Source organism: Pinus tabuliformis, chromosome X (genome assembly GCF_031772625.1).
Source record: "Pinus tabuliformis cultivar Carrire ecotype Pingquan chromosome X, CPIR1, whole genome shotgun sequence".
NCBI lineage: Eukaryota > Viridiplantae > Streptophyta > Pinopsida > Pinales > Pinaceae > Pinus > Pinus tabuliformis.
Window position 1 is genome coordinate 165,428,784 of NC_142308.1, and position 15,600 is coordinate 165,444,383.

Consider the following 15,600-nt stretch of genomic DNA (forward strand, 5'->3'; position numbering starts at 1 on the left):
GCATTACATACACAAGTAACCCACAAGCATATAAAGTTTTTTTTTCCTTTTTCAAGTAACAGTCTTTACATGAAAATAAGTTACGAAATATTAGACCAGCAACTGTTAAGACGGGACGAGCCCATACATAAGACAACCAATAGCAAACCCAGGGTTTGAAAACCCAGAACGACTCCATAACTGTTGCAAACATAAATTATACAGAAGGTTTGAAGCCCGAAGGCAACCCAATAGCAAACAAGGAACAGAGGAGCCGAGGCTCTCAAAAACCTAACCAAACTACCAGACAACAAGAATGTTGGAGCCATGAAACAAAAAAAACGATAACACAGGTCAATATCGAGGAGCGACCCTACCGGTTTCACCAGGCAGCAACAGGCGCGAAAACAAGCGTCCAGAGCCACAACCCACCTGCAGACAAAACCAACAGAGAGGCGTTAGTGGTCTGACTATCCAACTGAACAGAAGAAGCATGAAGCAGAGAGGGTGAGGGTTTGAAGGCTTACCAGAGGAGTGGACGGCGCCGGAGAGAAGAACCCATAACTAGGTCACAACCACAAGAAGGAGTCCCTACTCACAAGGAGCGACTGCCCTTAGTAAGGAAGAAAAATTGTGAGGAGCTAAAGCATGGACCAGAGGGCTTACCTTGCCCAGTGACGAGCAGAGCCGAGGACCCGGTCCCTTGTGACCGCAACCTGTAAACCATAAAAATATAACAACCAGTTAACCAGAGAAATGACCATGCGAGCAACCAAACATTCAAACAGCAAATGCACACAGAGAAAGCCGAGACAACAGTAACAGGAACAGCGCCCACGAGAGGGTAAGCTACAACAGCTGAAGAACGAAAGAAACTCTCCACAGTAGTCGACGGAACAACCAGCACAACACCCAGGTGAGGCCAAACAGTCAGCAGACAAGGAGTTGTTGACAGAGTTACCAAACCTCTAGGCAGAAGGGCCTGTGGCCGAGCGCAGACCGGGCACCATTGCCATAACCCTCACAAGCACAGAGTAACAGTCGACAAACCCTCACAGCAAACAACAAAGAACCACAATGTCGAAATGCCATAGTGAACGAGGGTTTGGGGTGTAAGCAAAGCGCGGGAGAGCGGAGTTTGAGGCAGGGACAAGTGTCCCCTCACACCAACCATAGTACACACCTTTTAATTGCACAATCAACCCATATGACTGTTTACATTATTTCTTTTTATTAATCATAAATTAATTATTGATTGACTGTAAGGATTGAGAGGGCTGGTCCCATCAAATTTTCACTCCCGTTCGTGATTCGTGATATTTAAATATAGGATATCTTGACTTTTGCTTAATCATTAGGTCATTACTGTCCCCCAAAACAAAAGAAAAGAGATAAGCGCTCCCCCAACCAGGCTGGTTGCCCTACTCAACATATACTTCAACGTGCCCACCATACTCTTTTCAATCCTGGATGCCCCTAAACCATGCATGTTGACGATGTCAAAGGGCTGGTATGTTATTTTCTTTGTGGTATTTGCTTTTATATGTACCATATAGACACTTCAATCTTCCCTTTGATATATTGGGCGTCTGTCATTGAACCACTGTATGAATCCATAAACAAATGCTCCCAGATTGTAGAGCAACGAATCTTCAAAAACCAGGGCTATCTTGCTGCTGAAAATTGTGACTGAACTAAGGATGTCTGACATTGATCTAGTTTGCTTGGCTGGGTTGGTTGCCAGCTGTTTTGTCTTCTTGTTCCAGCTAAATTTCCATTGCTGGTAATACTAACTGAATACTGCCCGTATAAGCCAAACGATGGTGCAAAGATGGTGAACATACAGGGCTGCTCAAACGCTGAGAAGTCTGATGACAAATCAAAACTGATGCATCCTCGTTCACCTGTAAAACCTGCTTGGAAACATCATGTGAATACTTGATTGCATTATCCCTTAGAGGAGGACGTTCAGGCCCTCAAATGATAGTGCATGGAGATAGAGGGATCGCTGATACTACTCATTCACAGGCCTGCGTTATTTCCTCTGGCATCCATTGTGTCCTCTGCAGATTTGCTACAGTATTTGCCATCAAACTGTGTGTATTGGATTAACTCATCTTCAAAACGCTGCTATTGGGTATTATCTTCCTGCTGCTGGAAATGTGAATGACTTCATTGCTCTGTAATCTCTGAAGATGACACCACCACATTGAAATGAATGCCTCAAAATGAAGGCACATTTTGAGGGCTAACAAGGTCCCTTATCTGTTGGAGGGCTTGTGGCTTGTGTGGCTCCTAGGACGTGACTTCATCTGCAGTAATTGTAGCGTTTCATGGCTTGTGAAAGAACCCTCTACTGAGCTTTTAATCCATCGTGAAAAACACAAAATCCTCAACCTCTTAATGTGTGCTGGACTGTCCAGGCATGGATGTTTGACAGCCTTGACAATTAAAATATCCTTCAAGGATAGCCCTTCCCAGGCCATAACAATATGCATAATATGTCGGGTGAGACACAACTGAAAAATCATCATGAAAACAAAGCTGTTCTACTGCTGGTATCAATGCCCTCTAGGACTGCACAGAAGCACCCTAGCTGCTGGAGAAATCAATCTGATTATAATCTTGTGTCACATTGGTATTCAACTCGTAACCCACTGTGCTGGAAGTTTCCTCCAAAGTCTGCTGATGTGAACTAACTATTGCTTAGAGGGAGATACAGATAAATTCTTTTCTATGGCAGTGGGCATATCTCAAAGTATGCTAGGCTAAAATGCTTGAAACTGCATGACAGAGGCCTCAATATAAAACCAAAGCATAATGAACATCTAAGCTCAAATCACCAATGTCCAAATCCTTTATTTAGGCTCTAGCTTGGCCGATCAGATTATATCAATTACTACAGGGCTGGATTATGCTGAAAGTTAAGATTCAATCAAATTGGAAATATACCCTTGGGCCTTTGCTGCTGCTATGCCCAAACAATGAATGCATGCATGGCACTTGAATCAGCCTGTTAATATGTTTCAGACAAGGTTCTATGATCATCATGCCAAGTCCATATCCACTAGAAGACTGATCCATCTTCAATGACCATGACAACCAACCAGGGAGGAGTTGGGTTTCCTTCACCAAGATACCATCCAGATCAAGTGAAAGTACTATCTCAAAGTGAAGCCCAAAAATCTATGAAGATACATCTTACTAACGATCCATACGTCTCATATGGGTGATGAAGATTACACATGTGAACCCTGACATAATTTGTGAGGGGTAACAGTTCCTTTAACCACTGTTATCAAATCTCAATAGCTGGGAGGGAGAAAGAGCTTGTTTCTTGTCCATGACCGATTGCCTTTATTCACATGCGGTTTTCAATGAATCAGAAAATTGAACCTATGTTTCTTAATTTCAAAGTTGTATTACAACCTTGAAACGGTGTTGTGGGTAGGTTGATTCTTGCGACTTGAACTTGTTTCTTTTTATAACATGTTTCAGGCCATCTTTAGTCACAAGGATTGTGAGTCTTCAATTAATTTGTGGTTATGATATTGTATCTATCTCACAAATATATGATGTGGGTTACATGCAGTGTATGTGATCATATTAACAGGGTATATGGAGACAATCGACTAAATGTAAATGTAGATGTAAATGGTAATTCTATTAGTGACCAAGTATCTAGCAGTGACACCCGAACTTGGAGTGGGTCCTTAAAAATGTAAGGGAATTTATCATAGGTATACTCATCACTGAAAGATAACTAGAGAACCAACCAAACATGAATAAACTCATCGAACTTCATATTAGTTGTTTACAACACAACCTACATCCGAGAGCCTTCGCACATGTAGGAGGGGAAAACAACTAAATCAATGTTTCTACAACTAATAAAGAGATTAGGGCTAGTTCCTCTATTCACATGTATATATATTATAGATAGATATTTAAAAAGGCTTGAAGCATAATCTAACTTGTGCACCATAAAATAAAAGATCTTGAAGTATAAGCAATGTCGTTTCAGATTTACAATAACACCTTTAACAATTTACTTATCACGCAAGTATTGTATCCACTCGAATCCACCCACTAAAATAATATATTTTCTCTTGATTTATTTAAAATTAAATCAAATACTCCAACCCTATATTAAACTGAGACGGTTTCCATTCAGTAAATATTTGTGCAAGAAAGTTTCTAGTCCATAAGGTTGTCCACAAATAAATATTTATTTGAGTTGACTGAATTAAAAAATACAAAATGCAAGTGGCATACATCTTTTATTAAAACTCCCCAAAATTGGCAACTATGACCTCATATTGCAAGTCCATCATTGTTTGACTTGATTAATAATATGATCTGACTACATGGTTGTCATACATCTTTAGTACAGGATGTAATTCACCGTGTGTCCATTGGAGGAATGATTATAAATCTACAACCTCCATACTCACCATCTCTTGTACATTCTACAATCAAATAATTTTGCATTTAATGTCTAATTGTGGTAGCCATGTTCAATAGGAATAATTAGTGGACTTTACAGACTACATCTCCACACCCTCAGGATTGGAAAGAGGTCAAAGCCCATGAGCTGCAGGTTTAGATGGACCATCTTGATCAACATACTTACCCCAAAACCAATGGTTTTCCCAAATCTGACCCATCTCTTCGATGGGTCTATCTTTTGTTTCTGGAAGTAAAGAGTAGATGAAAGTAGTCATGATCACAACCCAACCAGCAAAGAATAGGAAAAGCCCATATGTGAAATGGCATAGCATTTCCAGAAAAATCTCTGCAACAACGAATGTGAACAAAAGATTAACAGAAACATTGATACTGCCCGTTTAAGCCAAACGATGGTGCAAAGATGGTGAACATACAGGGCTGCCCAAACGCTGAGAAGCCTGATGGCAAATCAAAACTGATGCATCCTCGTTCACCAGTAAAATCTGCTTGGAAACATCATGTGAATACTTGATTGCATTATCCCTTAGAAGAGGACGTTCAGGCCCTCAAATGATAGTGCATGGAGATAAAGGGGTCGCTGATCTACTCATTCATAAGCCTGGGTTATTTCCTCTGGCATCCATTGTGTCCTCTGCAGATTTGCAACAGTATTTGCCATCAAACTGTGTGTATTGGATTAACTCATCTTCAAAACGCTGCTATTGGGTATTATCTTCTTGCTGCCGGAAATGTGAATGACTTCAATGCTCTGTAATTTCGAAAGATGACACCACCACATTGAAAAGAATGCCTCAAAATGAAGGCACATTTTGAGGACTAACAAGGCCCCTTATCTGTTGGAACGTTTGTGGCTTGTGTGGCTCCTAGGACGTGACTTCATCTGCAGTAATTGTAGTGTTTCATGGCTTGTGAAAGAACCCTCTACTTAGCTTTCAATTCATCGTGAAAAACACAAAATCCTCAACCTCTTAATGTGTGCTGGACTGTCCAGGTATGGATGTTTGACAGCCTTGACAATTAAAATATCCTTCAAGGATAGCCCTTCCCAGGCCATAGCAATACGCGTAATAAGCTGGGTGAGACACAACTGAAAAATCATCATGAAAACAAAGCTGTTCTACTGCTGGTATCAATGCCTTCTAGGAATGCACAGAAGCACCCTAGCTGCTGGAGAAATCAATCTGATTATAGTCTTGTGTCACATTGGTATTCAACTGGTAACCCCCTGTGCTGGAAGTTTCCTCCAAAGTCTGCTGGTGTGAACTAACTATTGCTTAGAGGGAGATACAGATAAATCCTTTTCTATGGCAAGGGGCATATCTAAAAGTATGCTAGGCTATAATGCTTGAAACTGCATGACAGAGGCCTCAATATAAAACCAAAGCATAATGAACATCTAAGCCCAAATTATCAATGTCCAAATCCTTTATTTAGGCTCTAACTTGGCCGATCAGATTATATCAATTGCTACAGGACCGGATTATTCTGAATGTGAAGATTCAATCAAATTGGAAATATACCCTTGGGCCTTTGCTGCTGCTATGCCCAATCAATGAATGCATGCATGTCACTTGAATCAGCCTGTTAATATATTTCAGACAAGGTGCTATGATCATCATGCCACGTCCATATCCACTAGAAGACTGATCCATCTTCAATGACCATGACAACCAACCAGGGACAAATTGGGTCTCCTTCACCAAAATACCATCCAGATCAAGTGAAAGTACTATCTCCAAGTGAAGCCCAAAAATCTATGACGATACATATTACTAACCATCCATACGTCTCATATGGGTGATGAAGATTACACATGTGAACCCTGACATACAATGTGAGGGGTAACAGTTCCTTTAACCACTGTTATCAAATCTCAATCACTGCGAGGGAGAAAGAGCTTGTTTCTTGTCCATGACCGATTGCATTTATTCACGTGGTTTTCAACGAATCAGAATATTGAACCTATTTTTCTTAATTTCAAAGTTGTATTACAACCTTGAAACGGTGTTGTAGGTAGGTTGATTCTCGCAACTTGAACTTGTTTCTTTCTATAACATGTTTCAGGCCATCTTTAGTCACAAAGATTGTGAGTCTTCAATTAATTTGTGGTTATGATAATGTATCTATCTCACAAATTGTGGGTTACATGCAGTGTATGTGATCATATTAATAGGGTATATATGGAGACAATCGACTAATTGTAAATGTAGATGTAAATGGTAATTCTATTAGTGACCAAGTATCTAGCAGTGACACTCGAACTTGGAGTGGGTCTTTAAAATGTATGGGCATTTATCATAAGTATACTCATCACTGAAAGAAAACTAGAGAACCAACCAAACATGAATAAACTCATTGAACTTCATATTAGTTGTTTACAACACAACCTGCACCCGACTGCCTTTGCACATGTAGGAGGGGACAACAACTAAATCAATGTTTCTATAACTAATAAAGAGATTAAGGCTAGTTCCTCTATTCAAATGTATATAGATAGATATTTAAAATAGCTTGAAGCATAATCTAACTTGTTCACCATAAAATAAAAGATCTTGAAGTATAAGCAATGTCATTTCAGATTTACAATAACATCTTTAACAATTTACTTACCACACAAGTATTGTATCCACTCGAATCCACCCACTAAAATAATATATTTTCTCTTGATTTATTTAAAATTAAATCAAACACTCCAATCCTATATTAAACTGAGAAGGTTTCCATTCAGTAAATATTTAAGCAAGAAAGTTTCTCGTCCATAAGGTTGTCCACAAATGATTATTTATTTGAGGTGACTGAATTAAAAAATACAAACTACAAGTGACACATCTTTTCTTAAAACTGCCCAAAATTGGCAACTATGACCTCATATTGCAAGCCCATCACTATTTGACTTGATTGATAATATGATCTGACTACAGCCCATCACTATCTGACTTGATTGATAATATGATCTGACTACATGGTTGTCATACATCTTTACTACAGGATGTAATTCACCGTGTGTCCATTGGAGGAATGATTATAAATCTACAACCTCCATATGCACCATCTCTTGTACATTCTACAATCAAATAATTTTGCATTTAATGTCTAATTGTGGTAAGCCATGTTCAATGGGAATAATTAGTGGACTTTACAGAATACATCTCCACACCCTCACGATTGGAAAAAGGTCAAAGCCCATGAACTGCAGGTTTAGGTGGACCATCTTCATCATCTTGATCAACATACTTAGCCCAGAACCAATGGCTTTTCCAAATCTGACCCATCTCTTCAATGGGTTTATTTTTTGTTTCTGGAAGTAAAAAGTAGATGAAAGTAGTCATGATCACAACCCAACCAGCAAAGAATAGGAAAAGCCCATATTTGAAATGGCATAGCATTTCCAGAAAAATCTCCGCAACAACGAATGTGAACAAAAGATTAACAGAAACATTGATGGCTTGCCCAGCAGATCTGATTTCCAAGGGTAATATTTCACTAGGAACCAACCAGCCCAAGGGACCCCATGACCATGCAAAAGCTGCCACATAGATGCATATCAGCAAAACTAGTATCATGGCGTATGTTTTGGGAAGACTACCTTCCCCTGGTCCTCCAAATTTTGTTGCAAGAATTATAGCAATGATGGCCTGTATAAGTTATATATCCAACAAAATCAAAGAATCAGAAACTATGATGCTACAAGGTAGTTGTTATTATTCGTAAAGATACACACAAAATAAGAATCAGGAACTATGATGTGGCAAGATAGGTATATCAGAGAGCTTATTATTCATGTTATTAAGCAACATATATACACAAACCACACAAGAGGGAGGTAAAGATGGGTCAAACAAACACAAATATTTAGCAAAACATCAAACATTAAAGGGGTGGATGGGCTGGAAAGAAGAATGGAAAGTAGAACAAGCAAACACAATCCTTACAAACATACACCTCTAAGGAAAACATAAAAACAAAATAAAATTTAGATTGGAATTTACCTGAGATATAAGCATCTGAATTCCTCCAGCAATGAAGAGGCGTCTGCGGCCCAATTTGTCCACAGTAAATATGGATACAGAAGTTGCTCCCACATTCACAACTCCTGTTATGACAGCGGACATGAGGGATGCAGTTCCTTTAAACCCTATCGTTTTAAACAGGACTGGAGCATAGAACATTATGACATTAATCCCTGTGAACTGCTGAAAAAATGGTATTGCCAGGCACATGACCAGTTGAGGCCTGTATTTTCTCTTGAGGATGTTACGGAAAGGATGTTTTACTAATTTTGCCAATCGACTGGCTTCAACCAGTTCATCGAATTCTACCTGGATTTCTGATGTGCCTCTAATTCTCTCTAGCATGACTCTGGCTTTAGCAGTTTGCCCTCTTTCTATCATGCTGTTAGGAGTATCTGGAAGCCAAATGGAGCCAAACGTAATTATACAAGCAGGAACCGCTGCAAGGGCCAATGATAACCGCCACCCCCATGGATGAATATTTTGTGTGCCATAGTTTACAAGATTGGCTCCGAAAACTCCTAGAGTGGTACACATTTGGAAGCCAATGTTCAGAGCTCCACGCAATTTCGCTGGTGCCATTTCAGATAGATAAACTGGGACGGACTATAGCAATGGAAATATCAAAATTAGTTCCAAAGAATGGATTTATTGGCTCCATTGTTTTGTTGAAGAGAAATGCCCATAGGTTGTGGAAAAATCCCAAAACATAGAAATATTATTAAAAAATGTAAATTTTGGAGGGAAAAAAAGTTACCAGCGATCCAAAAAATCATTGTATGCATTTCAAATGGGACGATGAAGAAAAATCGCACCTGATTAGCGAACCCTACACCGATGCCCAGCAAAATCCGTCCAATAATAAGCATGGCAATATTCATTGCTGCTCCATTTATTGCAGCACCACAAAGAAAAATTGCACCCCCTACAAGCATTGAAAGCTTTCGTCCAAACAACCTTGTGACAGACGAGGCAAAGAACGATGCGATCAGACCAGCAATGTACAGTGATGAAGTAAATGCAGTCAACGATTGGCTGTCAAATTTACAGTAAGCATCAGTCTTTGCCTCTTTCATATTCCTTTCCACACCAGGGAAAAATTTATGTAAAAAGTCATCCATGGATGTCACGCCACCTGCAAATTGTGGTCAACAATGTATGAATACACATTCAGCACTTACAGTATTCATGTTGATGCACGAACACAAAACCGGATGCATTATTCATATTATGAGACTGCTATATTCTGAAGGTAAAGGTAAGATTCCATAGAACAGATCTTACAAGTATTCCCTGCAAACTGTTGTATACAAGGAAGACTTAAAGTCCGAATGAGTATTGACAGTATATATAGCACAGGTAAAGAAAAGACGCCAACTTACAGTGTGCTGCATATATGAAAGTTATTTTATTTCATTATGCTCTTCTAAGTTCGGGGCTGCAGAAATAATTCGAGTTTAAAGAAATTATATTGCCAGTTTAATGCAGACCTGAAATTCCTATATCATAACCGAAGATGAGGCCTCCAGTGGCGGCTACAATGCATGAGAAGAAGACGAACACTGTTACCCTGCCTGGGTGAACCTCCCTTCGGCTATTGCCACCTTCGATGAACATTCCACCTGCCATTATGCACTTAATTTGGAATGCGATTTGGGGGCAAGCAAGGCCTTGTTATTACCCAGTACCTCAGTTATGATTTGAATTACTATTTCAATTCCGTGGCAGCTTCCTTATGCCAACAAATTACACAGAAGAAAACCAAAGGACAATGTCCATTGATATGGAAGAACTCAACTAAATATAGCACAATGGGAATGCCGTCAGCGATATGGATAAAACCAAATCCTACCTTATCTAAAATGAATTCAAAAAATGCATGTTCAACTGAAAGTAGCTCCCCACAATTACAGTGATGAACAGATTTCAGATATGGAGGAACTGAAAGTAGCTCCCCATAATTACAGTGATGAACAGATTTCAGATATGGAGGGATGTGACTCGCATGTAGTCCATATGGCTTGAATATTTAATATTTCAGTTTTTCATTTTAAACGCCCAAGGAGTAACTGCTAGTGTTGATAATCACACTGTATGACTGAACTCCAGTATTTCCATTTGGTTGGCAGCATTGGAACTAATCACTGTATGACTGAACTCCAGTATTTTCATTTGGTTAGCAACATTGGAACATTGTTGAGAACTTGTAATGTGGTTGGTGCACAGTCATGTGACTGTTAACTGTCATGGTCGAACATCAGTCACGCCCTCATTCTCCCCGATTATTGCCATGCTGCAAGGAAGCAGCATGTTTCTTGTCCATTGATTAAGGCTCAATTGGCTTTGCATGAGCCATAAAATGGGCACTTCAAATGGTTTGTTTGAGTTAACTTTGTGCTATTCACCAGCACAGGCGTTTTCGGCGTGATGCTTTATTTGGAATTATCTGAATGCCAATTCGGTGAAACATGGTTTTGGCATTTCACCTTTGTTTTAAAAAAATTAATAAATGGTTTTTTGGTTTTGTTTATTGGTATTTTAACTGAATGTTGAAAATATAGTAGCAATATGGGGTCATAACGTTTCAGGGATTTTATTGGCTTTTAAAATTAATTGTGGGGTTATCACGCTTCAGGGATTTTATTGGTTTTTAAAATTTTATTAATTTATTGGAAGGATTGATATGAAAATATATATAATAAAATATTATAATACATATAATAATATAATTTGCGTTATCATGAGAGTTGGTTTCCTTTAGTAGTGTGTTTTAGGCATGCTTACTTGTATTAAGATTTAATGAATTGGATGGCCAATTGTTGTATGAACTTTTTGACTTTATGCGAAGAGTGAAATATAATGAACTTTGCCTTTGTTAAGTAGGAATTGTCATAAATGTCATTGAACTGATAAATGCTTGTTACAATTTTACTATATCTCAAATTTTTTGTTTCATATTACAAATCTATCCATCTGTTTAAAATAATAATTTAATTTGTATCTTAATACATTAACATATATATTTAAAATATCTTTTAAAAGTATAAAGTAAAATTACCTTATCACTTGTCTTATTATTTTCAATTATAAAGTAATTTTTAAAAGACATTGGTCCTATATTTTCTTATTATGATTAAAAATAATTTTCAAAAGACACTTGTCATATATCTTCTTATAATGTTGAGTTTGTATTTCTTAAAATAAGATTAGTTTTAGATATAATTTTCCAATGTCTCGTGATTTAAAAAATGCTTAGATTAATAATTAAAATATAATAAAATTTAACAGTGAATCATAGAAAACTTGAGGGGAAAAAACTATAAAAGGTAATAATAATGCATTATAATGTATGAACAATTAGAGAGTGTTAAAGTAAGTTATGTATTTTAATAAGCACGGGGATATAAAATATGTTGAAATGCATAATAATGAATTATAATGTACGAAGAATTGGAAAGTGTTAAAGTGAGTTATGTATTGTAATAACCATGGTGCACAAAACATATTAAAATAATAGGAAGGTGTTAAAGTAAGTTATGTATTTTAATAACCATGGTGCACAAAACATAGAATTTTCTTATTTTTTTACATTTGAATATTATGGAAATATTCATAAAATGATAATGACCAAATAAACATTATTATGAATATAAATTTGTTAATTAAATTAGTGGTGGAGAGTGTTCAATATTTACATAGATCATTCTCGAAGGTCAAAGAAGAACTTAAGCATTTAAAAATTATAGTTATGGAGTCTTGAACCCATGATTGAAAGATTACATATCTAGTAACATGTTTGGACATAAATGATACCATTCAGGTTAATCTCAATGATTGAGGAATTATTCCATGGTCAAAAGAACAAAATATATATTTATTTAAAAATATTGTTTATCATAACTTTAGTGTGAACTTTAAATTTGTCCAATTACTAATTAGCAAAGAAAATAAACCCTGCATCTAATTTCTAATTAGTAATTTGTTGCATTTAATTAATAATTTGTTGTGATGCAAAAGGACATGACTTTTGGCCTTTTTTATAGTTTTGGGTTAGTAAATATAGCATCTAAGTACAATAATAAAATAATTTTGATAAGTTTATTTTATAAATTAAAAATTAAAATAAACAAATTAAAATTAAAAAAACATTTAAACTTTACGAGTTGAAATGTAAATTGATCATGATCTCCAAGAAAAAATCCATTATCTTTTGGTGTTCTATACTCTTGCTTTCTGCAATATCATAGTATTTGAATTAAAAAATATAATTTATAATTTAAACTGATAAGCTAATACATTGTGTAATAATATATTGAATATATATAAAAATATATATTTTTTACACAGAGAACATTGGTTTTGGAGCGTAAGCAGTGGCAGTAGAATCCAAATTCAAAATATAATGCAGTTCATGTTTATCAAAATCGTTCTGTCATTTTTGTTTCAAAATACATTTATGTCAAGTCAAAGAAATGGCACTTTATAGGCTGGATAAAGAAGTATTGTGTCAGTACAATGTCAAATTTTGTACTGTAACATTTTGTCATTTTGTCAGTACAATGTCATTTTGTCAGCAATGACAGCACTTCATTCCAAGTCTCCATGTTTCAAAAATTTCAGTTGAAGGGGATCCCATGGAATTTGCAGAAATTTATGCTTCTTTATACGAGCTTAGCTGCTGAATTTTAACAACATCATTTCCAGACTTTCCTAGAATGGCTGCAACTGTGCGTTCAGATATTACAACTTCAACTGTAGTTTTTGTGATAAGCTCACCAGCTGCTGTGACACTGCCAAAGGTGATATACAATGCGAGGGACATTAGTACAGAAATGGTGATCAGCAAAACGCCCATGATAGCAGCAATTGACAAAGTTTTGCAAATCTTGTGCCCCTTCCAAATCTGGCAGAACTCCCTTGACGAAGAATTTGCTCTTCAAACTCAAAGAAATTGCCAATACTGTTTATATCGCGATTTGACTGAATTTTGAAACAAAGCATATAGTTAGTACTACAGGGGTTGGTGTTTGCAGACAGATTTATGCTTAATTATCTTAAATAGAAATTTAATTGCACCAAGGAATCTGCTTTTATTCTAAGAAATAAAAATCAAAAAGTAGTAACAGAGGGACAGTAGAGGAATTGTTGGCAAATGTTGGAAAATGTCAGAGGGAAATCAAGAACTGCATACAAAATGGGTGCACTTGTTTGCTGTGGAGTGCCTGAAATTTCAACCAGTGCTTCAGATGTTCCTGGTGTAACTTCAAGAAGATTAACTTTGGCATGAGAAATCTGACCATACAAAGAAAACATGATCAGTAAATAAAGGGTCTTCATAACAAGGTATGAACAATTGAGCTTGAATCACTAGCGATTTAACACATTGTTATTTCTTGTAGCATTGAAGCTAAATTTATGGTTAATCTCATACTGGTGCCATGTTATCTCATTGCGGCGAAATGTGGCAACAGTTTTAAATATACAGAACAGGTCCCATCAAAAATTGATCCAGTACAAATACCACAACAGAAATAATGTCGAATAGTTGATAACAGTCGTCAAAGACAAAAAACCTTGTTTTAATTAACAGTGGATGAAAATAAATAAAAATGTTTAAACAAAGCTGACCTTTGATGACCATGGGGCTGGTGAAGACTGCATAGTCGGATAGCTTGATGATGAATGGGATTGATCAATAAAGGATCTTCATAGCAAGGTATCAACAATCGAGCTTCAATCACTAGCCATTTAACACATTGTTATTTGCTCTAGCATTGAAGCCAAATTTATCGCTAATCTGATACTGCTGCCATGTTATTTCATTGGGGCAAAAGAATATTCAAAATAGAAAACTCATAAGGTATACAGGAACCAGTATGTGGCAACAGTTTTAAATATACAGAACAGGTCTTGTCAAAAATTGATCCACTGCAAAATTCTGAAAATGACAGAAACTGTCATTTGCTAAAATTCTGAAATTGAAACATGATACATTGAACCAAGCGATTATAACCTAAGTCGAACCAAATTTTTGGGGTGGAAAGGTTTTGGGGTCTTATTGCGGGTTTCGCATTGCTTTGCAATGTTGACGAGATCTCTTTTGATTTGCAAAAACAATTTATTAGAAAGTGAGTATTGTATATACCTGAACCAACTGATCAGTTTCGAAAGCACACCGAGGAAGGTCTTCTCTTTGTAATATTCTAATATTGGCAGCTGTTGTGTGCCTCATATCAGAAGTCATTGCAACAGCCCTGCCAATTAGACAACACAATTTCAAAATAAGATCAAGCTGCTGAAAGGTACTTTATCATATGCAATCCTATTACTAGTTACAGAACTATATCTGCTATCAAACTTCAGATTCATGCTAACTAGCTGAACATGACAAAGCAGAAGGAGAGATCAAAACCGTGAGGCTACAAAGTCATAATACTTGTATTGCAATAAGAGCATAATATGAAGAAACATATTCATATTACTTTTGCATTTGTTCTGGACGTGAAGGCCAGCATGTTCCTACATTTTGTAATCTATATAACAAATAGTTAGTTAGAATAAAATGATAACATTGTAAATTGAAGAGAGGACATATTTGAGACAAAACATCTTAAGGAGTTATGTGAACTAAAGGTTCTTGTGCAATCCTTATATCATGTACAATGTGTCAAAAGCTTGTTTAACATTAAAAATAGTATTTGATTGACTAAAGCTGTATAAGAGTAAAACATATCTCTAACATGGCTTGTTGCAGCTTTCCAATCTTGACGAGATCTCTTTTAATTTGCAAAAACAATTTATTAGAAACTCAGTATTGTATATACCTCAACCAACTGATCAGTTTCGAAAGAACACCGAGGAAGGTCTTCTCTTGGTAATATTCTAATATTGGCAGCTGTTGTGTGCATCATTTCAGAAGTCAGTGCAGTAGCGCTGCTAATTAGATAACAAAATTTCAAAATAAGATCAAGCTGTTCAAAGGTACTTTATCACATGCAATCCTATTACTGGTTACAGAACTGTATGTGTCATCAAACTTCAGATTCACGCTAACTAGCTAAACATGACAATGCAGAAGGAGAGATCAAAACCATGAGGCTACAAAGTCATAAACTTCTGAAATAAGGCTTGGAGTGCCTGC

General features: G+C 36.7%; 1 protein-coding gene across 1 annotated transcript; it reads right to left on the reverse strand.

Annotated features, from left to right (window-relative positions):
* Positions 1–7,501: 7,501 nt before the first annotated feature.
* Positions 7,502–10,088, reverse strand: LOC149138974 (sugar transport protein MST3-like). Its single transcript, XM_089453236.1, has 4 exons — positions 9,950–10,088; positions 9,275–9,594; positions 8,439–9,065; positions 7,502–8,084 (listed from the first exon to the last, which is right to left on the reverse strand). The coding sequence occupies exons 1-4, from the start codon at positions 10,086–10,088 to the stop codon at positions 7,626–7,628; spliced, it is 1,545 nt and encodes a 514-aa protein (XP_089309362.1). The 3' UTR covers positions 7,502–7,625.
* Between the last annotated feature and the right edge of the window lie 5,512 nt (positions 10,089–15,600).